Source organism: Copadichromis virginalis, linkage group LG23 (assembly GCF_057382275.1).
Source record: "Copadichromis virginalis isolate Kocher_CV1m ecotype Utaka linkage group LG23, C_Virginalis_male_GT1.1, whole genome shotgun sequence".
NCBI classification, from domain to species: Eukaryota; Metazoa; Chordata; class Actinopteri; order Cichliformes; family Cichlidae; genus Copadichromis; species Copadichromis virginalis.
In genome coordinates, this window is record NC_140639.1 from 4,498,227 (window position 1) to 4,526,095 (window position 27,869).

General features: G+C 41.5%; 2 protein-coding genes across 5 annotated transcripts; one reads left to right on the forward strand and one right to left on the reverse strand.

The window, feature by feature from the left end:
- The first annotated feature begins 4,845 nt into the window (after nucleotides 1-4,845).
- On the forward strand, nucleotides 4,846-26,305 carry tpm4a (tropomyosin 4a). Of its 3 annotated transcripts, none has more exons than XM_085448943.1 (9): nucleotides 4,846-5,176; nucleotides 7,443-7,568; nucleotides 21,273-21,406; nucleotides 21,541-21,658; nucleotides 21,767-21,837; nucleotides 21,949-22,024; nucleotides 23,035-23,097; nucleotides 23,332-23,401; nucleotides 24,312-24,517. In XM_085448943.1, the coding sequence occupies exons 1-9, from the start codon at nucleotides 5,063-5,065 to the stop codon at nucleotides 24,392-24,394; spliced, it is 855 nt and encodes a 284-aa protein (XP_085305069.1). In that variant the 5' UTR covers nucleotides 4,846-5,062; the 3' UTR covers nucleotides 24,395-24,517. The 3 variants fall into 3 exon arrangements, with proteins under 3 accessions (XP_085305069.1, XP_085305067.1, XP_085305068.1); XM_085448941.1 differs by lacking the exon at nucleotides 24,312-24,517 and adding an exon at nucleotides 25,139-26,305 and having other exon boundaries at nucleotides 4,847-5,176; XM_085448942.1 differs by lacking the exons at nucleotides 4,846-5,176; nucleotides 7,443-7,568; nucleotides 24,312-24,517 and adding exons at nucleotides 13,286-13,878; nucleotides 25,139-26,305.
- LOC146680040 (small ribosomal subunit protein eS27-like) lies at nucleotides 26,101-27,850 on the reverse strand. Of its 2 annotated transcripts, none has more exons than XM_085448946.1 (4): nucleotides 27,709-27,850; nucleotides 26,906-27,014; nucleotides 26,707-26,817; nucleotides 26,101-26,614 (listed from the first exon to the last, which is right to left on the reverse strand). In XM_085448946.1, the coding sequence occupies exons 1-4, from the start codon at nucleotides 27,712-27,714 to the stop codon at nucleotides 26,586-26,588; spliced, it is 255 nt and encodes an 84-aa protein (XP_085305072.1). In that variant the 5' UTR covers nucleotides 27,715-27,850; the 3' UTR covers nucleotides 26,101-26,585. The 2 variants fall into 2 exon arrangements, with proteins under 2 accessions (XP_085305072.1, XP_085305071.1); XM_085448945.1 differs by lacking the exon at nucleotides 27,709-27,850 and adding an exon at nucleotides 27,132-27,655.
- Between the last annotated feature and the right edge of the window lie 19 nt (nucleotides 27,851-27,869).

Below are 27,869 nucleotides of genomic sequence, written 5' to 3' on the forward strand. Positions count from 1 at the left end.
GTACGTTAGTATGCTTTTGATGGAGGCTCTGTAGAAAGACACCAGCAGTCTCTGTGTGATGTTGTTCTTCCTAAGCACTCTCAGAAAGTACAGTCTCTGTTGTGTCTTTTTCAGTAGCTCAGAGGTATTCACACTCCAGGATAGTTTTTTTCAGTGCTAATATTAGTGTATTCCTGAAAACTGAGCAAACACTCTGGTGTAGTAGGTCACAGTGGAAGAGCTGAACCGGAGAAAGTAAAGTCACCTCACTCCCAGATCGCACCACTTCACATATGAGCAGTCATTTTCACGCTTATGCTCACCACCTGAACCTGAGTGGCAGGTTTAGTCTCTAGGTGACCTGACAACAATTCTTCATTACACAGTGACTCATTGTGCTGTGATTACAGAGTTACTGAGCTTAAGTATTATTGCAAAGGCGTTGGAAATAATTGGGATTAATTTAAAAGCTGATTGACTTGACTGAGACTTACTCCATTCATTGCAACACGTTCATCAGGACATTTGGGTTGGGCAGCTTCTGAATTCAAGATGTTCGAACAAAGGTAGAATTTGTAAAACACTAAAACGTGAAATGAGGTCACAACATGCAGCTGCGTCTGCGATTTCACCTTAATCGGTGCCCGTAACAATGTGTTTACTTACCCCAAAGCAAAGAGAAGTTGAGACATGCCAGGTCAATTCTGATTGGCTAGCTGTGAGTCAAACATTTCTGAAATGCCTGTGGAGAAAGAGTGTGTAAGTACTAATCACCTTGAGGGGATCTATACATGGGGACATGCATTAATTTTTTTTAAGTCCCCTCAAAGTAAATAATCAGTTTAGGGCAGGTTTATATTTGAGGTTGGTTAAAAGTATGGTTATGGTTAAAGCACAAGTCAAGAAAATGTAAGTCATTAGAATATTTTTTGAAATAACTGCACGTATGTGTCTGTGTGAGTGGGTTAGGAGAGGTGGATGGGAGGCTTCTGACGTCATTTAACCTCGTCGTCATACAGGAAACATGCCTCCGCCCGTACAGACTCTGAGTTACAAAGGGAATGTGCCTCACCATCTGTGCATGTGTGTCTGTGTGTGCGTATCACCAGAGTCCAGGTGGTGTCCTGTCTAGCAGAGTCATGAGCTTTGTTTCCACCCCAAGGCCACAGGAGTTCACTTACGCACATGTACAAAGAGTACCTCTTGTTCTGCTGAAGGGACTGGAGGTTCAGTTGTGCAATAGCTTTGATGCCGTTTTGTTTAGCTTTGCATTAGGAACTCCAGTGCAGAAAGTCCTGCCTTTTGGCTGCTTTATCCTCTCCGGTATTCTGTTCTCCATCAAAAATAATGATAAAAAACATTCACTTTCATTGGCTGCTCTGCTTGCATTTGCAAAATATCTTCATGTTTAGTCTGGGCCCCTCCGCAGCATTTCTGCGGCTAAGCTGCTGAAAGAGAAAGCATACTTGGAACATCGGGAGAAAATATTGAAGACACTAAATTATACTCTTGAATTACTGGCTGAGCAGTCGGGTGGAGCAGGGCTACATTCACACAGTATGTGTAAGAGACTTAAAGCTGCTGCTTCTCAAACCAGAGCAACTTCTGCTGCTGCTGTATTTACACGCATAGATGTCCAGAGTCAGTGCTTTCAGGTTTTATGTGATTATCTTGGTAACTGTTGTAATTAAGACATGAATTTAAAGGCTCTTTATTAAGAGAAAATATTCTCATATGTTGAAAAACCCTGACATAGAATGTCTGTAGAGAGTCATTTAATCTCTATAGATGATTGTCCTCCAGAATTCAGTTTTTTAAAGACAGCAAACACGCAGCAGAGATTTGAAATCCAGCTGGCTTCACATAAATCTGGTTTAGTCTTTGTCCTGAGACCTAAACTAATGTCAAGAAAAGCTACTCTGCTGTTTCACTAATACAAGCAAACTGACCGCTTCACAACAAGATGACATGAAGGTGAAGCACACGACAGGTAATCTAGACAAGATTAATTTTAGACAGGAGAAAACACAACTTTAAACTGCTCCAGCTGTGTTCACTTCTTAGCTGCAGTCACCTTGAAATGTTGCCAGATGCTAAGCGACAACTTATAATGAACAAAATTGTTCTGTACAGATGAGCTGCTGGATGAGAATTTGTCAAGTTGGTCACACAGACTTCTAGTACAATTTGTCTCTGAGTGGATCTGTACATCAACATTGTTCAGTTCCAGCCAATTGGACCGGCTTCAGGTGTTCAGTTCAGACTCTAATGTTTAGTTAAATTTTCAGTTTTTTACCACAAATTATCCATAAAATATTGACATAACCACTGTGACTAATGGGGACTGTTTTTAACCCTGGAGATTGGTCTTTTTGTATGGTGGCCCTGAGAGGCCAAACAGACTGAAACTGAAAACACCAGAAAAACGCTGCAAAAGCACACAAAACACAACGGAAATTGGAAAAATGAAAACGAAAACAGAAATAGGAATAACAGATTTACAAAAGCAAAAGTGTTTCTGGGGAGACAATAACCCGATGGACCAGTTGCAGGAACCAAAATATGCTAGGTAAGCGTGTAGGCTAATAGTTAGCCTACACACTTACCTCTCATCTTTTCTTTCCTCACAAAACCGATAGATCCTCCACTTATTTTAAGTGTCTCCCAGCGCAATTCTTATCTCTCTATTATTAGAGTCTTGACCTTTCATTATAAACCACACTGAAGCAACTTTTGGGATGATTTGGTGCTATATAGATAAGATAAAATGGAACTAAACTGAAAGGAAATTTAACTTTGAATTTGTTTTTTGCCTTGAAAGTTGCAGCTTGGTATTTACTGATTTATTGATCAACCTTAGATCCACTTCAAAGAAAGACCCACTAATGCTGGCTAGCAGCTAACAGTGGCAAAAACAGCAGAGCTTAGCAACAGAAAAACTCAGGATATCCACAACAACAAGTGAGCTTCACAGACTCATCGGCTCATATCAGACTCCTTTCACAAAGTCTCCAGAGAAAATAGACTTGGAAACCTGCTGAGATGAACAAGGAAATGACTCACTATAGATGAAAGGTGGCCAGAGTTGTTTGTCTTACAGTGGCCACCATAGATAGGATTTTGCACTTTAATTGAGAGGAGGCATAAAACAGAATTCAGTTGACTGCAACGTCTGCGATCTGCTGATGTCTAGCTGTGATATTTTACAAAGAGCACCTTTAAAATCAAACAAATCTGTCCCTCAAATCTTTCCAGTTCTTTGTACATTCCCTCATGTCCATTCTGATGAAATAAAGGCATGAATAACAATTTCCAATTAACAGCGTGGTACGAAAGAACTCACATTGGCAACTTGAAAGTGATAAAAGCAAGAGTGAGTCAACATGAGTCTCCAAGGGGAAGGCTGACTCACATATTAAGCCATGACAGATAGAAGATTTTGCAAAAGCGTCAAGGAGGACCTAGAGTTTCCATTACCACAAATCTGTTGAGGGCACAAGCACTACCTTCTCTTTATTAAGTTGGAGAAAATTGTCAAATATCTGATTTTTGATACAGTCCAAGCGCCTATGGAAGATCTATAACTTAGAAAACAAAACATATAGTGCTGAAAAGAGAGCAGATGTAACAGAAACAGTAAAGGCCCCAAAAGAGGACCCGAACTTACAAGCAGCCACAGGATCGTTCAGACAAATATGAAGAAAATAATTAAAAACAAATCTACAGAATACATGAAAATAAAGCTTTTATTGGTGTAACGAGTCTTACTGAACCACTAGTTTAACATTAGCCAACCAGTCCTGGGTAATATATGCGCATGTGTCCATGCAAATACAAACTCATGCAGGTCTTTTCTCTTCAGGGCCATCCATCTTTCTGCATATTTCTCTCTCTGTGTAGGCGAATGTGGACACTGGTCTCCATTCTTTGCACAATCTCTCAGTCTGATTTCGTCCCTCAGTCATCAAACTGAAGTATCAGGTACACAGAATGCAGAGCTCAAGTTTCAGAAAGCATGCCGTAATCCATCGTCACGCAGATGATCACACTTGAAGAAGTGCAGCAGGGAAATTATCATAGAGTTATAAAACCAAAACAGCTTTATGATACTCTGACAAAGGCAACATGTGAAGGCTGAATCATCAAACTACCCTGTACTACTGTGGCACAAACTAATCTCTGAAAAAAGTATCTTTGCATCTGTCTTCCATACGAGTTTCCTTTATGTCTCCTTTCAGACCACATCAATGCCTCTATTCTGTTTTAGTCTTCTTGACACAGTAATGAATTGGGATAAGCCAACACCCTCACTTTAAATGGCTTAAAAGTCACAATAGAGCGATCACATCATGGAAACTTCCTTTCTATAGTCTCCTTTCTACCTGTCTCCTTCTACTTTGCCCGTCTATCTCTGTTTGTCTTATATACGCACTCTCTAAGGCTTTGAGTGCGAGATGCTGTGTGCCAGCAGGACTTGTAGCCATTGACAGGGGGTTAAATGTGGAAACAGGACCTGCGCGTCTGATCTCCGTCTCTTTGTGAAAACATAGCAACCCAAATAAGGAGATCGTCCACGGCTGAAGAGCGGAGCAGCCAGACCATTCCTGAGAGCGAGCTTGGATGGGTTTGATAGGGTGGAGTGTGTGTCTAAGAGAGTGATAGCCAGGGAGTAAGGATGGAGTGGACGCAGAGTGGTGAGTGGCTGAATGAAGAGAGGAATGGACAGAGAGTGAGAGGATGGAGAAAAGTGATGGATGTAGGGAGGGAGGGGGAAACATGGGAGGAGGATGGCGATAGGGGTGGTGAGTGGAGACTGGAGGCAGGTTCTGTTGAAGTTTAAATAACCATCCTTATAGGGCTTGACTCTCCATCTCTGTTCACAGCTCTTTCTGTCTCCTTCCATCTGTCTCTCCTTTTCTGTCTCTGCCTCTCTTGCTTTCTCGCTTTCTCTGCAGCTTTGTTCAGCTCGAGCTTTCTCCTGCACTGCAAGCAAGGCTGAATCTCCTACATCTCAGCAAGAGCCCAAACTTTTAACGGTGCGTTTGAACATCTCAGAGGGAGAAAATCCAGCCGAGCAGCCACCATGGAGGCCATCAAGAAGAAGATGCAAATGCTGAAACTGGATAAGGAGAATGCCATCGACCGGGCCGAGCAGGCAGAGACAGACAAGAAGGCGGCAGAGGACAAATGCAAGCAGGTGGGAAAGACAGAGCAAGAAAGAGATGGATCACAAGGGATTCCAGCGCATATAGAAAACATTTTAGATATTTTTTAGGGATATTGATCTGATTTTGGAAATACGCAACTAGAACTGTATATTAAGCAAAAATGTATAGATTAAGTTTATAGTTTACTTATAGATTTACTGATTAGTTGCAACTTCTGAAGCGAAATTTATTTCAAAACAGTTTTTCATGAAAAAAGAAATGTCCACACCCAGTAAATGTGCTTTTCTCTGAAGACTTTTCTTTCTATCCAGTTCTTAAACTAATCACGACATTCAAACCATACCAGACATACCTACAAGGACACGGTGTGTAAACAGTTCTTACATTTATTTATTCTACATTCTTCACAGTTAATTTACTGGTTTACTTTGCTGGGAAATATTTTAGGAAGTAGTTTAACTTTTTTTTCTTTTTCTTTTCTGAGGAATGCCTCATAGTACAGATGATCCAACCACAGGTCCAGGAAAGTTTGGAAGTTATTAAATTGCTGACTTTGGATCAAATGAGGTGCAAATCGTTGCTTTCAGTTTCCACTCGTTACTTTTTTATTCTTTAAACAAAGCTGTACTAAAGGAGATCTGCAGGAAAACAGTAGTTTGAACTTCTCTTCACTTGAACTGGTCAGCACCACCGGTACACAAGTGATGAGACCACCCAGGACCAGGATTTGGTCTTTGGGGAAAGAAAACAAGTCCACCTCAACCGCTTTATAAAGAGGACCTATTTAAAAGAACAGCCATTATGGAGACTGTGTGACCCTTAATAAGCATGCAAATGGACATGCATAGACACACAAATGGAGGATTAGACACACGTGCATGCGTGCACACACACACACACACACAACTTATGGTTCCAGGCGTCTGTGTGTTCTCGCTGATAACAGCTGTATTTTTAGAGCCCAGAAGAGATCGGCAGTGTGGGACACAGCAGGGTTATCAGATGTACTTCATGGACTCAGAGGGGAACACTGATTAGGGGGAACAGCTAACCCTGAGAGAGAGAGAGAGAGAAGAAAAGGGAGAAAGAGAAAAGAGATTAGACCGCATACCAGAGTTCTTGTCATGAGAGGGTGATGCCATTTAAATAAATGTTCTCCAAACATCATAAACACAGTTCTGCTTGCAAATTAGCCACCGCAGCTTTATCAGTTGCTTAACTTGGTTTCCTTTCAACCATCATTTTGCTCAGCAGTTGTTAACTCGATAAAAGTTTCATCATTATATCTTTGCAAAGGTTCATTCATCTGTGAGAATAAATATGATGGTCTCAGTGCTCAGATGAATGCAAATAGAATAGAATAGAATAGAATAGAAGAACCGACCATACCAGACTCCATCAGAATAGAATAGAATAGAATAGAATAGAAAAGACTACACCAGAATAGAATAGAATAGAAAAGAATAGAATAGAAGAACCGACCACACCAGACTCCATCACCATAGAATAGAATAGAATAGAATAGAAGAACCGACCACACCAGACTCCATCACCATAGAATAGAATAGAAAAGAATAGAATAGAAGAACCGACCACACCAGACTCCATCACCATAGAATAGAATAGAAAAGAATAGAATAGAAGAACCGACCATACCAGACTCCATCAGAATACAATAGAATAGAAAAGAATAGAATAGAAGAACCGACCACACCAGACTCCATCACCATAGAATAGAATAGAAAAGACTACACCAGAATAGAATAGAATAGAATAGAAAAGAATAGAATAGAAGAACCGACCATACCAGACTCCATCAGAATACAATAGAATAGAATAGAAGAACCGACCACACCAGACTCCATCAGAATACAATAGAAAAGACTACACCAGAATAGAATAGAAAAGAATAGAATAGAAGAACCGACCACACCAGACTCCATCAGAATAGAATAGAATAGAATAGAATAGAATAGAATACCAAATCACCGAACAGAACAGAGACTAGAATAGACCAGACCAGAAGGGAATAGAACAGAACACAAGAGAACATAACAGACCAGACCACACTATACTAGAATAGAATTGAATCGAATCAAATCGAATCTAAGAACAGAAAAAAACAGAGACTAGAATGGACCAGGCCAGACCAGAATAGAATCCAATCCAATACAACACCAGGCCAGACTACACTACACTAGAATAGACTAGAATAGAATAGAGGTTCATCTAAGGTTTTCATGCTAAACTGAGTTAAAATGAAAAAAACAGCACTAACAGTATCCTTTGTTTTAGTTGGAGGAGGAGTTACTGGATCTGCAGAAGAAGATGAAGCAGACGGAAGATGAACTGGACAAATTCTCTGAGGGCCTGAAAGATGCTCAGGAGAAACTGGAACTGTCTGAGAAGAAAGCTGCAGATGTGAGTGAACGGCACGCACACACACAGGAGGGTTCGGTGTCACTTCATTTTCAGGACACTTTACTCAAAGTTAAACTAGAAATCAAACTGCCAAATAACCATGACCATTACAGTCACTGAATCCTTGAATCCCGTAAAGAAGAACAAAGGATGTTAATACTTGTTTCATCTGACTCTGGCATGCACACATTACTGTGGCACTACTGAAAACTAGGGACCATTCTTCCACAGCTGGACTCTTTCTAAGCCGGCACCAGCTGTGGCTTTGCTTTGATCCTCGGTGAACGATTTGGAGCACTTCAGAGACAGTTACATTCCTGTGCAGCCACTCCTGAAAGATGAGCACACGGTTAAACTATAATCCCTTCACCCAAACACACACACACACACACACACACACACACACACACACACACACACACACACTGTAAGCCTCATCATGACATATGTTCTGACATTTACAACAAATTGCATGCAGATGTTGCAATCATGATAGCAAAGGGACAAACATGCAAAAAATATAAGAGTTTTTCATTTTGTGCCACTTCACATGTTCTAATACAATTTACTAAAGGTGATAACTAAAATTAAAACAAACAACACAAAACAGTTTATATGCCTAAATTCACTTTTGGTACTTTAAGGATTTTTAAATATTTTAAGTATTTATGATGCTTTTGGACTTTAACTAAATAAATTATGTAGCATTTAAAAGTCAGTTTGATACATGAATGTGCAAGTTATGGGCACATCTAGGACACAAGGGGAGATAATTAGTCAATAACCTGCCTCTTGTAAGCTCACTGCATTGCACTTACAAGAGACAGGGAACAAGACGACCACTCACTCGCTGTGAATGCAGCACTATTACTTGGGCTGTTCTTACATCAGTGGAAATCAGTGCAGTCCCACATCAAACAGACTTTGTTCTAACGACTTAGCAGGTTTAATAGCATTTCATGTCCAAGCTGACTAATTTGAACATTTGGAAGCTATTATGTTTTTTTAATTCTTCGTTAAGAAGCACACTGCCTACATATCCAACAATGCATTTCAACCTCTAGCTGTAGCTTCAGGTAGCTTAACCCACAAACTTCAGGCATGACTAAGGAGGCGGTGAAAGAAGTCTGATAAGCTTTTTTTATTTCTAACTTCACACCACCAAATTACTTTATTGTCAAACTCGCAGTCTTGCAGTCAGAGCCAAATGATGGAGACACAGCTGGACCAAAAGCTGTAAACAGACTTCCCCTTTAACTAAACTCAAACTTGCAATGGCAACATTTTTTGGCTCTGGAGTATTTACTTTTTCTCATGTAAAGATGTAAATAAATGTAACCACCACTGAGAAATCCTATATGGATCTTGTTTGTGGACAGAAACAGTTAATTGAGTAAATGTAGCAGAACACTGGAATTGGCAGTTCTCCTGAGCCTAATCAGCTGCAATCTGGGAAAGGCGGTCATATTTTAGATTGGCATCACCACAAACCACATGGTTGTATATCTGTCAGTGGTGATTCATGCAGCACAGCTGTGTGTTTGCTTGCTTGTGTCCGTTACTGTGTGTTTGTATGGGTGGAAGGGGGAATCACATATATCACAAACATACAATACTGTTTACAGTATACCTGTTTATCAGTTAAATGGCATTTTAATAAAAAGTAGGGGAAAGCAGTACCACAGCATTACGAAGCAAAGTGAGCACAGAGAGAGAAGAGTCATGCACAAACCTCCCCCACCTTCCACTAAGATGTGGTATTGTTTTAGTCTCATGGAGGATATCCCAGGGAAATGTGATGTTGCACTAAACACAAAGAGAAAGGAAGTGCCTGCTATATAGACATAGACCTAGGGGCTGAGACATGCTGGTTTATCCTCACGCAGTGATTAAATAAACTCAGGATGGTTCTGAGAAGCCTCACATATAAACTGGGTCAAGTGGGCCCCTTGAAAACCCAGAGCATGACCTGTAGCTATCACTCTTGGGTGTCCTGTAGTGTTTGGAAAGAGAACTCAAGCAGTGTGAGTTGTGTTAAAAAATAGATGTCCACTATGGCATTTTTTTTTAGATTTACCACAGAGTACAGAGTGACATCAAATTATGAAGTCTGCTCTGCTCCACTTCCATGAATTCCCCTCCACATGTCACTTATTAGAGGAAGCAGTCAAGTCATTACGCATCTGAATTCACACCGACCAAAATTGGAAACCTGAAAACGACTGGGAAAACAGAGGAATGAGCCAGCAGCTCCTGCAAGCAAACCGTTTATGATTCATGAAAAAGGGCACCAGAGCAGACGTGCTGATATTTAGGTCATCACTGTTTATTGCTAGCTCAAGCCACCAGACGAAGAGTCTATCCTTATAGATCTAAGTACTTAAACACAGTGCAGTGAAAAGTAAAGTTAGCGCATGTGGTCTTGGTACAGGCATTGATTACACCAATCACAGCAGCAACAGTCGCAGTTTTAGGGCAAAGCTGGTCAGCCGGGCGGAGAGAGCAGAGAACAGGCAGGGGGGGCTCTGGTATGTGAGGAATGTAGCTAAGGCAAACAGAAAGGCCCACACTCCTGTGTCTAATGAAATCAATGCTTCCAGCTTTTCTGGTGCAAGGGCCAAATCAGAGAGAGAGCAGCTCAATCAACACATGAGACTGACTGTGAGACATGTTCTTCTTGTTGAGAACAGCAGGACTGAATCTGAGATGAGCCTCGGCTGAAATCTGCTGGCCTACTTGCCCGTCCGCCCGACATATTCAAGCTCCCAGGCTGATCGTGTGAATAGGAGCCGATGGGGGGTAAACACAGGCAGGGCAAGCAGTGAAACATGAAAAATGAAGAATAAATTTGATTTACACCCACACAATGCACATCATCAGTCAGCAGGGAAGTGGTTCATGTATTCTGTATTTGCTCTCTGCTTCAAGACAAACACTAACACATTTCTATTTAGAGAGTTGCGGGTTTACTGAGAGGTCAGAAGTTGGAATGTTATATATATATATATATATATATATATATATATATATATATATATATATATATATATACACATCATTAATGTAAGGGCAGTGCTGAGTTATCAGCTAAGGCTTGGCTATCAATTTCTGTCCATAAACTGTTCTGTACAATCTAGATATCAGCTAATTAATGGTAACTAAGTAATAAAATACTGTAAGCTGTAATATAATACACCAAATGGCACCAACAGCATAAACACAGTGGAGGGGTCGAGCTCAGTGACTGCAGTTAGTGAATGTGAGGCCAACCAGAGATATCAGCTAGAGATGCCTGTGTCTGGATGCCTGTCTATCAAAGAAGTTACACCCCTAACTCCAGTACCCATGAGGATGTTACAAAAAAGACTAGACTCCCATGAGTTGATATTAGATGGGGAAATCTTATTTTTTTGCATGAGGCTGTAGACATGTTTCTTAATGCTCTGAAAGCTCGGTATTTGAACATGGAGTCTTGTTTTTGGAACCAGCAGCACTTTTTTGCACTCCTACATTAGCTACCCCCTTTTTTTCTTTTTGGCTTAGTGGCTTAGGTTACTGGTTAGTGTGGGTGTCAACCCAAGATAACTGACTACATCTGGAGGGTGCCGGGGCCACATATGGCCACATTCTTTAAGCAGCATACAAGTAATCACGTGTCCTCAGCAAAAACAGTGTGTGTACTCCTTTGGGCACCGGTGGTGTCTTATTCGACATAATGAAAATTTTGAAAAGGATTTAGAAATATATTAGAGGTTCACTAATCATCTTGGGCTGTTTAAATGGCCTGCAACACACCAAGGAATACTTATTCTGACGTCTTCTTTTAAATTCCAGCACACCAGTCACAATTTCTGCTCTTTGCCCACTGAAATAATCTAGGTGTTTATTGTCATATTGAGCAGGGGCATGACATTCTATTACACAAGTGGTCACTTGAGACCAGATGCTGTAAATAAAAGATGGATATAGCCATCGTGACCTTACCCGTTGGTTTGTGCAGACCTGGTGAGAAGTCTCACCATTTTTTCCCTTTTTTTAGAGCTTGAAGTGACCGTATATGGACGAGAAGATCTAGAGATAGGTTATCAGCTAACAGTAGCAACCTGGGTTAGCTGCGTGTATCTGTAGACTGCCATATTATTTGTCTGATTACTGCATTAAAATTGCTGAAAAAACACACCAACATCTCAAATATGGCCGAGAGGTCTATTTCAGAGACCTCCTCATATTAGGTAAGATCGGATTTAGCAGATAGTATAGCAACCTAGCTGGCATATGTTTGCTCAGTGTGACCATGGGCCTAGTTGTGCATCACTTTAGTTAATTAAAATGGGTCATAAAAGGAAAAAACAAACAAACAAAAAAAACCCGCGTTAGTATCTGGCTTTAAACATGCTTATTTCTGCAGTGAAGTTTAGTATTTGAACATTTGAGCCAATTAAATTTACCTGCTTTTAGCAAGCCTCAAGTGGCAATTTAAGGTATTGCCGTTTTTGGTACTTTACTGCTAGCTTCACCTCTAGAGGTTGCCCCTTGCTCTACATCAGGGTAGGCAACTCCAGGCCTCGAGTGCCGGTGTCCTGCAGGTTTTAGATGTGTCCTTGATCCAACACAGCTGATTCAAATTGCTAAATTACCTCCTCAAAATCTCATGAAGTCCTCCAGAGGCCTGGTAACGAACTAATCATTTGATTCAGGTGTGCTGACCCAGGGTGATATCTAAAACCTGCAGGACACCAGCACTCGAGGCCTGGAGTTGTCTCCCCCTGCTCTATATTCATGTCAAGAATAATAAGGATACTTGCACAGTCTGAGCCCAACTAACCCTAGCATGCCATTTTGAAATATGCATGTGCCATCAGAGAAGAAAAAAAATCAATTGATAGAAAGTCCGGGTCATTCAGTGTATTCAGGTAGTCAGGTGACCTCAGTTTTTGGGGGGCATGTTAACTGAACCTGGATCCGGTCAGGTAAAGCTGCCTCGGATCATTAGTGTTGCCCCCACAGGCTTGTACAGTAGATGCATGTGGATGCATCACTTTATCTGCCTGATCCACTGATCATTCTGGAAGAAGACAAATCTGGACTCATCAGACCACGTGACCTTTGTCCTATCTTTATGCCCCATAGCAAACACAAGCCTTTTTTTTCTCCATTGAGCCTCACTGATAAGTGTTTCTTCCTCACTAGTTTTAATCATTCTCCTTAGCTGTATTCTGTGCTTGATGCAGGCCAGTTGTATGACCCCTCTGAAATGGAGCAACAGCTTCTCTGTGACCACGTGGTCGTTTAAGGTTAAATAACCTGTTGCCATCCAAAACACATTAATCGCTGCTGCTTAGGTTTGGATTTCCACCATGAAGTTAGAATGGTATATGCAGAGTGGCACTTTAACCAGTAGTCCACGATGACAGAATGAAATATAATTGTGTGGGGGTTTTTAAAAGAGGAAATACTCAAATTATTCACTTCACTGGAGGCAGTACAAACTCAGGGGAAATTTAACTGTCACATCAAGTTTGTGTGAGACAACTAAACAATGGACACTGCGCCTTCACAATGACTGAAAGTAATTCATCCTGGCTCTCCTTTTTCTTTTCAAAGTCTCGCAGCAGTGCTCACATCAGTCACAGGGATCAGCTTTTTACACACACTCACTCACTCTCAAGCCCCGCCCTCTTCGGCGTCATCGACCCAATCACTCACTCTCCTCCTCCGCCACAGTCTGGCGCTCTTCTCACCGCGCAGCTTATTCTGTATGCTCCTCAAACTCTAACTGAAGCTGAGTCCGGACCAAAACGGCTACCTACATTCCCGAGGACCACTTTCTGCGCCGCTCATGAACTTTTCATTCCTACAATCCAGAAGAAACACTCGGGGAACACCTGGACACTCACGCTTCCTAGTTATATAACTTTTTGCTGCACTTGAGTGACTCCTTTACATTCCTCATACTTTATCTCCGGACTCACGCCTATTTTTCTCGTTTTTCCTTTCTTTTTTTTTTTTTTTTTTTTTTAAATCAACGAACAAAAGTCTTATTTTTCTGTTACTCAACTACTCTGAATAGACCAAATAAGCAGGAATCAGTGGCCTCGTTTTTGCACAACATATACATAGTCATAACTGTTTTATTTTTTTACGTTTAGTCTTAAGTTAAGTAAGGAAACAGTAAACAATGGCAGGTGTGAACTCTCTGGATGCTGTGAAGAGAAAGATTCAGTGTTTGCAGCAGCAGGCCGACGACGCAGAAGATCGGGCTCAGGTCCTACAGAGAGAGCTGGACAGTGAACGGGAGCTCCGGGAAAAAGTGAGACAATCAACTCCTCTATTGTTCTAGCTTTTTCTATTGTCGCCATTTCCCATGTATTATAATCATTAAACACGGACTGAATTGTTCGTATTCGCCTCTCGGGCTCTAGAAAGTCTTATTAGTCTCATGTCATTGATTCACTGGTGGCGGGCGTGAATGTGCCACAATGCAAGGCGTTGGTCTGCAACGAAAAAAAAGTTTGGATTCCTACAGCTCTTCGCGCATGCTCCGTGTGACTTGAAGGCCGCTGTGAAACTACAGTGATTAGACCACGTAGACAGCGTTGAAGTGATTGTGCAAATTGTGGCGAATCTATTAGCCTGACCAGTTTATTTCTTTTAAAGTCAAACAATTCTTGTGTTAATTGTATCATAATTGTGACTATATTTTCAGTCAGATTCCATTTGGTTTGCGGGTTAATGGGACAATGTTTTGGACTTGGAATTTCAATGGAATTCACTTTTTAACACTGATTTGCTCAAAGGCACTTCGGCAAGGGTGGCTGTTTTCCCTCGGCAGCTGTCTGATTGAAGGGCTGACCCTCGGGCCTCCACAGATGATCGGAAAATACAGGGCACAGTTAAAGAGTGTCTCCTCTGTTATTAGGGACACAAAGGAGTAGCTCTAAAAATGTTGCTGTTTTCAGCTAGAAGCAAAAGATCAGCTGCTTCATTGATCAGTCAATCAACAGTCAGTAACAGTTGAGATCACCTTTAAGTTTTTTATTATAAAACTGTAAATTGGTGAAGTTGAACAATGAAACAACTGAAAGCTGTTTTCCACACCTCTTTACATTAAACTGTAAAGTTTGGGTTATTTGCTCAGCTTGGGCTGAAATTAGTCATTGCTAAAGTTCCACAAATTGAGCGTCTTTAACCATTGCCTTCAATGTGTCAGATGTGACTCATATATTGAGTAATTGGCGGGTCTGTCACCTGCCTGTCTCTTGACTGTGCCCACATCCGAGTTTTATGGCTTCACATGCAGAAAAGGTAGTGGCTGGAGGGGAGAGAGAGAGAAACGCTTAGTAGCAGCACAGTTAGGCAACATTTTTTGACTCGTTTCACGTGCTGCTTTATGGCTCACGGTGCCATACTTTTTGCATAGGAGTTATTTTAATGATAGGACAATGAGAAAGACTTCAGGAGGGTGGGAGGGGAAGGTGTGGCAGTAAAGATATGGCAGCTGAACTGATGAAAGGAGTTGGGCCTGCTGCAAGGCAAAGCCCTTTGTTACAGGATGGCTATTAGGTAACAGGCCACCTTTTTAATTTGGCCAATGGGCGTGTGGGTAATTATTTTGGTATGGACTCACATACCGTATCGGTTTAAGAAGTTTGGCTTCATAGTTGGCTTGTTTGTGTTGCAGTTTGTGGTTGTTCAGTGGGTGCTTTGTGTACTTTACAAGTGTTTCTGTTCAATGTTTGTGCAAACTGCAGCATGAACTTCAAAACACTGACACAGGAATGGTAACTGAATGAATGAATGATATGGGGATGCCCCGTATAACTACATCTGCTGTCAGGGTGCATGTGTGGTCTCACATCAATGAAGAGCTGAAAGGGTTGTGTTTTTTTTTAAGAAATTAATTGTTAGAAAATTTTTTATTGCATATGAGACAGACTGGCTGGTCAGTTTGGTCCAGCATTTCAAAACTGATGAACCAGGTTTCAGAGGTGGACTTATAGTTGTTGACCAGTACTTATAAGTATGTCTTGTATAGTGTGTTTACACTGAAATGGGAGGGTGTGGTTAAACTCTTATCTTCAGAGTGGATGCTGCATTTAAAAAAATTTTTTCATTCCTGTCAGGATTAACGTGCACAAGCAGTTTGATGTCCCACATGTCCCTCCATTCAAAGTCGAACACAGGGGTGCAACTGTGTGGCGAGGCTGGTGTGGTCCCATGTGTGAATAATTAGGACAACCTGGAGTTATTCCTTGGCACAGAAAATCCTTCTGAGTGCGGGGAGATCAAAACAAGAACCTTGCTGCGTGTAATGAATCATTCTTTAAAAATGTGTGAGGGAGTACAAAAACGTTGGCTACGTCTCTCGCTGATAAAGAAAATTGCTTCATGTTATTGTGGTTTTGACGCTTCTGGGGATGTTTCTTAACCTCTCGGTAATGATTTAAGGTTGTAGTCCTTTGACTACAACTTGTGATGCTTTTTGTTTAAAGCCACTATTTCTCTACATGAATTCGTTCAGTTTTCGCAGCAGAGTCGGGTCAGAGGTGATCGTTTTGACTGTGTTCGGAGTCCTGTAAAGAGCACAGATGAAGCAGATTAGTTGTTTTTGGAACATGGAAGCAAATTTGAGTGCTTCTCCTTCTGTCAGGCACTTAATAATGACAAGATTAGTTTAAACAATCAGTCATGACCAAAATAAGAAAAAGAGACGGGGAAAAAATATCTGCTTCCTTTTCTGAAATTGAGGCTGTTGTGAGGACAACTTACAGTTGCCATGGTGAGCATCAGTGTTTCACCACACGCAAGTTGAAATACAGAAATAAATATAAAAAGGGAAGTGGAATTCTTACTGAGGAATCCCCACGCACGCCCTCCCTCCGACTGACCCTCCCAGGATGTCGGCTGCCGACCCTGGTCCAGTACTTCCTGCGCTTCTACTCCCAACACTTCCTGTCCCCTGGCTCCAGCCCTGATCAACAGGAAGATTACTGTGCTCGGTGAAGTTGGTATTTCTACATTGATGTGCCACTTCATCTTTAGTGTCCTGTTATGTTCTTATAGTTACTAACACTATTCTCTCCATGTAGAGCAGAAGTCTGCAGTCTTTTTTTGCACTACAACATTTAATTAGACACACTGAAGTTGCATCCTACGCTTATGGCAACTGTATTTGTTTACTTGCATCTCATATCGAGAGTAAATTGCAGGAAGCCATTCAAAAAAATGCTTATCGTGAAAAACGACGTCCCCACACTCATCTGCTGAGCTAAAGGTGTTCGTTTGTTGCTTTGTGCGGTCAGCTAAGGCTTTCTGCTGGGCCTCTAGGAGTCTCCAGCAGATTCTGTGGAAAGAATTACTTCCTGATTTCACTGTTTTCTTTGGACTTTCTCCCTGGGAATAGCTCAACTTTCCAAATATAACTGCCACATGTTGATACTTTTTGGCAGTCGCTGGCATCCTGGGGAACACTCCCATGTAAGTGGCTTGTGGCTTTGCTGATTATGCAGGCCAAGGCTGAGGGTTCTCATTCAAACGAGGAGTGGGTTATATTTGTTCGGTTAGTCCTAGCACAGGCGAATTTGCTGTAATGTCGTTAAATAGCATGTATACAGCACCAAGTTGTTTGAACTGCTTTTAGAGTCCATGAAAGTGAGTCACTTCAGCGAGTCTGTTTGCTTGTGAATGCAGAGTGGAAATGGTAACCTGAAGGAAACTCGGATTACCGGGATTCATATTTGACCTGCAGGTAAAAATCACCCTGTTAATATTTATCTGGAAAGTTAGATTGCATCAACGCTGGAAAAATTTGGTTTTTCTTATGGTTTGTGGATTCCTGGTGGTGCGGTTCACAAATGGGTTGCAATCAGCCTCTGATTAGGATTAGACACACTGAGCTGAAGACTCAGACCAGAGACGAGATCCTCCTAAAAGTCTGAGTACATGCTTTTAAATGGCGACAAATTGTTTAGCGCTGAAGGAGCTCATTGTGATGCTTGTCTGAATGTTTAACAACCGTCTTTTACATACTTCATGACAGACTGGCTTATACTTTATGCAGCTTTCTTTGCATGCCAGATCTTTGTGGGAAATGATTACACACTTTCTTTCTGTCACGAACCAACACAGAGTAACTTTAAGAGCAGCAGGCAGTCAGGAATAACTTGCACTGAACCCCAACAGCATTGTGCCGCTCATTAGCCCACTGCCCTGAAATCAGCCAGTAATTAGATTCCTCTTTCACTTGTCCTTGATGCTGTCTCTAACATATGTAATACACTCAGGTATTTCTTAAGTCACTCCCAGCAGTCTGCAGCCTCACTTCGAGTGCTCTAACTTCAACTAAGACAGATGAATCACTCCATGCCATCAGTAGTACCGTTGTCTGTGCCACTTACTAATGCAGTGTCTGTTAAAAAGGTAGCTTAATGTCATGGAACATCTTGCACTGCTTTCTTGCTGCACAATAAAATGAAACTATGGCAGTCAGTCAGTGTAATCTGCTGAAATCAGCCCATCTAAGCTCACTAATTAACACTATTTATTGGCTGGGAATGATGGCAGTTAGGCTCTTTAAATCCGCAGCTTATCCATAGTCTCCACTGTAGCTGGGAACTATTTTGTCAGCCCAAAGTTTTGTGTTTTGAGACTGTTAACAGTGGTTTTTATTTTTATTTTTTTTAAATCTCACACTAGAATTTAGTTCCCGAAATGTTGAGCTAAAGCTTTAGGAATCTTGTGGCTCTAATAGCCACACAGCCTGTTGGTTGCACTGAGCAGTAAAGCTCCATTCCTGACTTAGAAAGCTGGTGACATATTAACTTACGGTGACAACAGAGCAGCTACTTGTGTCCCAGTATCTTTTAAAGTCTGCGTGGTTGTTGCCTCAGTCTTCCTGATACTCCACCACAAACATTCTCCATAGTTTGTTTTACCATATAAGGCAGGGTGCGTCCCTGGCAGCCAAAGAATGAAAAGTGGGTGCTAAAGGAAGGGGCATGGCCAAAGAGACAGACGGAGCAGTGAAAGAAAGAACAATCAAAGGGAGGAAATGAAAGGATGTTGGGCAGCGTACTTCCTGTCACCTTTTTTCAAGATCCTCATTTGCTATATGATGAGTAGTGAAAGCTCGTCGTTAACCTTACTTCTTGTTTCTTGGCATTTATGGTAACATTGTTTTGACATCGTGTTCGCACAAAGGCTCTGAATACTTTTCAGTCCGCTTTTGCTGCTGGGCTTGTGGCTGCACCGGCCAAGGTTAAATGATTTTCTAAAGCTGCAGAAGAGTCTGTGGCTAAAACTGTGCATTCAGGATTTACAGGAAAGGCTCTTCTTTGTTCACAGCTCAGTCAATTAGAAGCATGAGATAACCTGTAAATACATTCATTTTTTTTCCTTTTAAACCTGACACAAGGGTGTCTCTGTCTGTATGGGGCTCCCCCACTCCCTGCCTTTTTTGCTATGAGCAGATGGCAGATAAGGCACCAGGTTGCACACATTTCTGTCACTGCCACCATACCGGTGTTAGCTGAGGTTTTTATGTTTGTCTGTTTTGATACTTGAACGCAGTTTACTGGGTAGGAGACTGGATAGCTGGTAATTATGTGTGTGTGTGTATGTTTGAGAGAGGCAGAGATTGGTGCAATAAGAGTGTCTGTTTGCATGTTTGCAGAGCGTGTGCGTGTCTGGAAGCACATTACAGCAGCTGGTGCGCTAACGTAGCTGACCTAAAACAGATGAATAGCATGTTTGTTTGCGTGCTGGATATTGCTCAGGAAGTACCAATATCTGTTATTTCAGGTTGCAGTTGAATACTAGGTAACGTTTCTGGGCAGCCAGATGTGGCGTTGATGGATGCAGACCTGTGCGAGCGACACTGCTGATGAGATTTCAAGATGTTCTGAGCGATTTATGATTTTTCATTCATTCTGTGTCCGGTTCGGTTTTCAACGTCTGTCAAGTGCCAGCGGTTTTGAGACACATCAGCGATAGTTAGGCAGACATTTCCTGTCTCGTATGGGTGGCCTCCCCTGTGAGCTTTCTGTGCAGCAGGGGAGGACCTGGGAGAGGATGAAGAAGAGGGTGGAAAAAAAAAAACCACACAGACGACCGGCGGTGGGAGTGGCGGGTCACCAGGCCAAGATTAGATTAGATGGATGCAAGATGGAGAAAATACTAAAAATGAGAATGAAGCCTGTGCCATCATGCTTGGATTTCCTGAACATATCGAGTCTATGACAGAATGGAAGTCTCAGTATATTTAAGCTCTCTGTTCTTTGCATTGGTCCTTCTTATCAGTCATCTCATTTTCTATTTGTGACTTTCGGTCACCAGTTTCTGCGCAGAATGACTCCTCTGCCTGTAAGCTGAATGGTGGAGACACTGACGGTTGATCAGAGCGATTGCTGGACTGAAAAACTGGCTAATGAGTCACTGACCTACTAACTGCTGCCCTCATCAGAGCAGAGAATACAGCCTGCGAGGTTGTAAACATAATAAACTTGTGTGAGTACTCCGGGTTTCAGTGAATGGTTCAGCAACTTATCGGTCTGGTTGTGAACTTTCATTTTAACAGCAGGTTCTTTGTGTTATGCTAAGACTGAGGTCAGTTTTTACTTTGAATGCAACTCCCAAGGAGATGATTGTTGGATAAACTCCCCGACCAACAGAGGAAATTCTTGTGTAGTTGTCTGTTTGCTTTCTTTTTTCCTCTTTCTGGCTTTTTGTTTATCGAGGGCAGACGAGCAGAAGCCCATTCGTTCTCCCTCCTTTGCCCAGTTGTGGCTTGAGCATCACCGGAAATTGGGTTTGTCTAAATGTTTCGCTCAGACGTCCTGCTACATTGTAAGGAATTACACTTTCCAGCCAGATGCAGCATGTTCTCATTAAAGACGGTTAGAGTTGGGCCCTGCTTTTATGGACGAATCTCCCAACGACCTCCAGCTGCCTCCATTTCACATTTTAACCGTCACATTTTGATTTGAGAAACCCGAGTGACCCCAGAGAGCACACAGAGTAGATTACACTGTCTCCCCCTCACTCACTCACTCACTCACTTGCAGCCTTTGTTTGGATTCACTTTGTTAGTGAGGATTAGGATATGAATGATAAGGGTGAATATTTCCCTGTCGTCATAGCACCATGATTATATTCAGGTGGCTGTATTTAAATATTTTTATCAGAGTTCTGGGTAGGCATTGTACTGTGTGACTGTATAGCTGCTCTTCCATTGACAGCTTTAAAAAAAAAAAGTGTTTCATGTGGTGAAATATGCAACACTTGAGTTCATTTTTGGACTTTTGTTCATAATAGATGTGGTTTGGTTTTAAAGTGATGCATCAATTTGTTGGATGAGGAACTAAGTTTAAAAAAAGACAGAGATTCAACCTCCTGATAACAGTAGTTGTTAGGGAAGTGTAGACAGGACATCACCATATCCTGTCCACACAGGCCTTGCTTAAATCTACAAGATGTTAATTTTTATTCCCTTTTACTTTTAAAATTACGTCCTTCTGGTTGGTTTGGACATTCACTGATTTTTGTTGCAACAATTGCTGAAAACAGGGTGAAAAGTTCTTTCCCCCGACTTCTGTCATTGTGTCATTTCCTTCTCTTCCTGTTTTATGGTGGAGGACGACAGACTTCGGGTGACTTAAAGTTGAATAAATGCATGACTAAAGTTCTTCCTATTTTTTTCCTTTGCAGGCAGAGGGTGAGGTAGCAGCTCTTAACCGTAGGATCCAGCTGGTGGAGGAGGAGCTGGACCGTGCCCAGGAGAGACTGGCCACAGCGCTGCAGAAACTGGAGGAGGCAGAGAAGGCTGCAGATGAGAGCGAGAGGTCAGTTTCTTATTCGCATTAGACACAAGTGGAGAAAAAGTCTGCCTTGCGCAGGAGAACATGTGTTATCTAGTTCACCTGACTTTCACAAAAGAAAGTCTGTCCTCTCCTCACGCTGTGTCCTGTCATCCCAGAGGAATGAAGGTGATTGAGAACCGAGCGATGAAGGATGAGGAGAAGATGGAGATTCAGGAGATGCAGCTGAAGGAGGCCAAACACATCGCAGAGGAGGCCGACCGCAAATACGAGGAGGTGATTCTGACAGTGACGGCTTAAGTGCAAGAGAGAAATTCCCTTATTCAGATCGTTAATAGCCTCTTAGTTTTTTGAGTTTAAAATATTTCTCTTTTTCTTTCTCAGGTGGCTCGTAAACTGGTGATCTTGGAGGGCGAGCTGGAGAGAGCTGAGGAGAGGGCCGAGCTCTCAGAATGGTAAATGCAATAAGCGCACAAATGTATAAATCCATTGACTCTCATACAGATGCATGGTCTCTTGTGCGGCTCGCAGATTAAAACAAAGTATGTGTGGGATTCTCCTTACAGTAAAGCCAGTGACCTAGAGGAGGAGCTGAAAAATGTGACCAACAACCTGAAGTCCTTAGAAGCCCAGTCTGAGAAGGTACAAGACGAAATGCATTGACACTTTAAGAAGTAATAATTCTGCTTTGGCTTTCTGGAGATTGGTGATGTTTTTCCAAACAAGAATCTTCCAAATATAGAAAAAAAAAAATCTGATTTTATCCAGTAAAGGAGGAAAAAAAGGTTTCCTGTCAAAATGCATCAATGTGATTTGTGAACATCTAATAATATGACAAAACAAACTAAAACTTTAGGCAGTTGCTTTCATTGTCTTTCACAAACACAAACAGAAAAACTAAATATATATACTGAACACCAAGTCTGGCACCATGCACACACGAATCCTATCATTAGGGCTTTACTCATGGCTCGGTGCACCGTAATTTGGGTGAGCTGTCCTCAGAGAGAGAGAGAGACCACATGGCAAAGGACTGTTTCATACTACCTCCATTATAACTGTGTATCATCAGGCCCTCCTTAAAACCATTTATTTTGCACTCAAGCTATTATATAAGGGAGCTCGGCACCTGAACTCCTTTGATATGCAGCTGTTTAAATATATGTTTGCACACCAACTTATCTACCGCATGACAAATTAGCCACTGAGGCTTTTTTTTTCTTTTTCATGTGTGTATGAGTGGTGTTACTGGCTACGTAAGGTGTTTCAGGTGTGTGTATATAAGCAGCCAGTAGAAACCTGCCGCACTCAGAAATGTGTCTGCTTCATTCCCGCCCGTGCACAGGCATGCAGTGCAACGGCATGCCAGGTTTACCTCATGCCAGGTTTACCTCATGACAACTTTTCTTTAGCAAATATGGCATGGCTTGTCTTTGAAACCGACCTGCAGTGGTTAGCGTAACAGCAGAACTTGTTCCCAGGACAAGCCAACACCTTTCCTGTTACGTGCCAGCGAGGGAGTGGCGCCATGAGCTCTCAAAGCAATAATAATCCTGGGATGGTGCCGTTTTGTGCTCCCATTGTGTGCACGTTTGCTGCTGAAAGCTAAGTGTGAGCTAATGCTGTTTCTTTGCCTCTCCGTCTGTCACCAGTACTCAGAAAAAGAAGACAAGTACGAAGAGGAGATCAAAGTTCTGACTGACAAACTGAAGGAGGTGAGATGATGGTGTTTTCACAGAATTAAGAATAAAATTATAATAGTGAGAATAATCCAGTCATTCAGAGACATTTGTAGCATTTTCCCCCCCATCACTAAAATGTTAAATGTGACATTTCCATAAGCTTAGCAAGGCTGGCTGAAAAGCTCTCCTGTTGCAGTCTTTCATGATGGATGTGTTTGTTGGCGCTCATCAGTTTGTTTTGACATGCTTTGTCTGAATTCCTCCCAGGCTGAAACCCGTGCAGAGTTTGCCGAGAGGACAGTTGCCAAACTGGAAAAGAGCATCGATGACCTGGAAGGTACGAGAGTCACATTCATATTGAGGTTTTTGGGGGATTTGCAGCATCTGTGGCCCAGAATCTTTTTCTTTTTTAACAGAACATGTAAATGGTAAATGGCCTGTATTTATATAGCGCTTTACTAGTCCCTAAGGACCCCAAAGCGCTTTACATATCCAGTCATCCACCCATTCACACACACATTCACACACTGGTGATGGCAAGCTACATTGTAGCCACAGCCACCCAGAGCCCAAATCATTTTGTCTGCTAGCTTTAAGTGAACCTGCAAAGATGCGTTCAGTTTCATTAAATGGTGATTTATTTGCTGATGAACTACGAGCACATCTTCATACACAGTTGCAAAATCACTTACCTGAGTTTTGGCCTGAGTTCTAGAAGAGGTGTCCTATTTCAGCATCACTGGAATTTTTTTCCTGTGGAAAAGAGGATTTTCCACAGGAACCAAATGTATGGAAACTATTTCACTAAGACAGGCTAATAAAAGACCCTTGTTACTGAAGGACAAGTATTCCATGTCAGCCACGAAGCTGCAGCGGCAGCAAAGAGGACAGAATGTACTCATATTTTTTTTTTAGGTCAGGATCGTTCAGTTGTTGAACCACAGGCAGCTGAGTTCATGGATTTATTGGATCAGTTTTATGAGACTTTCACAAAAGTCTTAAATGCTCAAAGCTCCCCCAGCAACAAAAAACAAACGTGAAGAGCTTTGAGCATAATTAGGTATTCATCATTCTTTCTTCCAAGCATTTCTGCATCTTTAAAAAGGCTGACCTATTTTTTTGTCTCTTCCTTTCTCCCTCTGCTCTTTGCCTCCATCTGTCTCTCGCTCTCGTCCTGCTTTCGGCTTGCTTGTGTCGCTGCTGTCGTTGGCACCTGCCTCTGCTTCTTGTCGACCTCTGGCGTCCAGATGAATTGTATGCTCAGAAGCTGAAGTACAAGGCCATTAGCGAGGAGCTGGACCATGCCCTCAATGACATGACATCTCTGTAGAGACATGTTTCGCTCTTTCTCTCTGTCTGCTGTGCCTCTAAATGTTCATCTCCTCTGATCGTATGTGCCTCTGCTCATCTTACTATGCAAAACATAATTCATTAAAGCTCGTTTTCTTTCCTAGTTTGCAGCTTTTGTCTGTTTTTTGTTTGTTTGTTGCCAGTGTGTAAGGAAATTATGAACTGTTTGATGCAAAGTCTGAGCTAACTATATAGGTTACTATGATTTTCTTATTAACAGTGTATTTTATGATTAGTTGTTACTCTACGCGTTCATCTGAATATCAGTTTTACAAAGGTGAGCATTTCTGGTTTTAGTGTGGATTAATAGTTTGCAGTCACCTGGGTTTTAATCTACACGCTTTGGTAGTTTCTGATTTCTATGTCCATAAAGTATGCATAGATCTTAATGCCATTTCCACAAGGTGGGATATACGAATGACTTCACTGTGCAGCAAACGAGTCCTTTAAAAAGTCCATCCTGTATGATCCCACTAACAGTCTTCCAGCAGTTTATGCATGAAAGGTACTCTGTAGTGGTTGATTTTTATTTTTTGCATGTGGCACAACTTAACCAAACCAGTTATGCAAAACATCTGCCCAGTAACACTGACCTTTGTGCAGTCTTTAAAAAAAGGGGTGCTGTGTGACAAACCTCACGAAGAGATTACAGTGGCATGAAATGAGCGAGCACTGCTAACTGGTGATTGAGGGTTCACAGTGTCATATTTCTTCTTCTCCCCAGAGAAACTATCACATGCCAAAGAGGAGAATCTGGGCATGCACCAAGTCCTGGACCAGACCCTGCAGGAGCTGAACAGCTTATAAACACACACAGAGGAAGCTGGAGAGGATGAGGTCGTCATTAACATTCCATTAAACGTTCGACTCCATTCCGCCTTTCAAGCTGTAAAATCTTTATTCCCCACCTAAAGGGGGATTAACTTAATGCTTGTCCCCTTTTTTTTTTTTTTTTTTTTTTTATAAAGATTTTTTGAATCCACTGCTACTTTATTTTTTTTAAACCTACAGATGTTCTTGTAGAAATTCGTTTTTGACCACTTACAAAGAACTGGCACTAAATTTGTCCAAAGAAACCTCAGATTTGGTCACTCAACCACTTAAACAGACTTAATTTTACACATTATGTGCACATACATTACACTTCTGATTATTTTTAATACATAGGCTACATATGGCATAGGGGTTTGCTCAGTCTTGTGTGGCTTTTAAGCGCCACCTACTGGTGATTTGAAGTTAGTCAACATTTTTTTTTTTCTTATTATTATTCCATTTTATCTCCAGTGGCTGCAAATTAACAGATATTTGACAGATCTGTGCTCGTCTCAGTCTCTTTTTGTGTTAGAACAGCACAACAGTCACGTGAACAGATGACCTGATAACAAGGCTCAGTGATTAAGACTTCTTTACATTTAATTATAACGTAATGCCTCTTTGGCCAAGGTGTTGAACCTGATGCGGACGTCCTGACCACTGATACCTAATGCATCATTACCAACAATATGCCATTGTGTAGCCAATATTTACAATATGAGTGAGCTAAACCCCAAACCACTGGAAGCTCAGTCAAGTTTTATCAACCATGGATACTTATTGTATATAGTAGAATAATGTTAGGTAATGTGAGTTGTATTTTTTTTTCCTTGGGTTTTGTTTCATTTACACCACTCCTTTTTGCCAGAGGAACTCTCAAAACCAAAGAACACACACAACACAGACAATTCATGAAATGTTTTTATTTTTTTTGTGATGGTCATCGTGGTTTCATCTCATGTCAGAGCCACTGAGAGTGCCTCACATTTGGTTGAGACTGTTATGAAATACTTCATTCACCCACCCCCACCCCACCCCACCCATGTCAACCTATTAAAATGTTTTACAGAAATCATGACTTGTCTGAAGTTTTTTGCAAATTTGATTGTTGCATTTTACTCATGCAGAAGAAGTAATGACAATGTCTTTACAGGAAAGTGCTTCATTATGTCAATCTGCTTTGGAGTGTACATGCATTCAGATGATTCTGTCTCATTCAGCCCCACACGGGGGTCAAATCGTACTCATTTAGATAAATAGAGGCAATTTCTCTATTTGCTGAGGATTTGCAACATGGCATCGCTCAGCCTCGATTATCCTTGGGTATTTCTGCTGCATGGTTCCAGGTTCGTTACTGTTCATGTCTGTTTCTTTCTGAAGGCGCAGCCTAGAGGGAGAAATGTCAAACATTTCAGCAAGGTCTTGCAAGCAAATTAGGAGGATCTTATTCAAAGCTACTGTTTTTGGCATTGTACTTACCTGCTGTCAGTCTGCATTTCCCCCCTCGTGGCCTACAAAGGATTATAGAGCAGCCTGCACAGGGCACCACTGTCTGGGCATGGCTGAAGATGGTGGTGATCCTGTAACACCCTGATGAGCATTTGCAGATCAATTAGAGCTTGCCACACATAACTAAAAATAAATCCTAAAACTTTGCACCATGAGCCAAAATTCCTACCCATGCATTTAACATCCATGAAGTAAGAGTTTGGATTCTGCACCAGCCTCTTCTTCTTATGCTGCCTCCTCTCCTCGGCAAAACTTGGGTGCATCAGATCCTTAGCCAGCTGCAAGAAAAGGCAGAGCATTTTTTATTTATTTTTTTAAACATGAGCTATTCAATTGTTCTGCTACTGACAGGATGGGGTTAATGGAGGGATAAGAATATGAAAATGATTATTTACAAGATCATGGTAAAACTGCTGTGATGTATGGTTTGGAGACAGCACTAACAAAACGACAGGAGGCATAGCTGACAGGAATTTGTACAGCTCAGGTTAACTGGTTTGGAAATTAGAGAAGAGGCTGAATATTGGATATACTGGATAAAGGTGACAGTGGAAGATGATGGGGATAGGGTGAGATGAAGACAGATGATCCGCTGAGGTGAAAGAAGAAGACAGGATTGTCTTAAGAGATGTACCGCAATATGTTTTATAGCCGTATGCCCCCTACAGTCTGAAGAATGAATTGCTAGTTAAAGGAGCAACATGTCCAGACAAGCCCAAGCATCATTCGTACAGTACAAGAACAATGGGCAGATAACAGTATATAACATGTTGCTACAAGTTCAATATTACAAGAGTTAAAAAAAATATTACTCACTTTATTGCTACTCTTTTTAAAATTCAGTACAATGTTGTATTTCTTAGTTCACAAAATACTATTAAAGCATCTTTCTGTCAGTCAGAACTGTTCTACTTTCTAATATTTCTAACAAAAACAGTCAAATCTAAAAATTATAATAAGATTTTCACTTACAGACATTTTTGCTCAGATCGTCCGGTTTTCTCGTCAAATGTAAATAAATGATATAGCAAACTAAGCCCGCTATGCTCGTCACTAAATCCACCTGTAGTTTGGTGTAGGTCTGAGTTATAAGAATCGAGTAGGCGGAGGCTTCGTGTAAGGGAGGGGCCTAA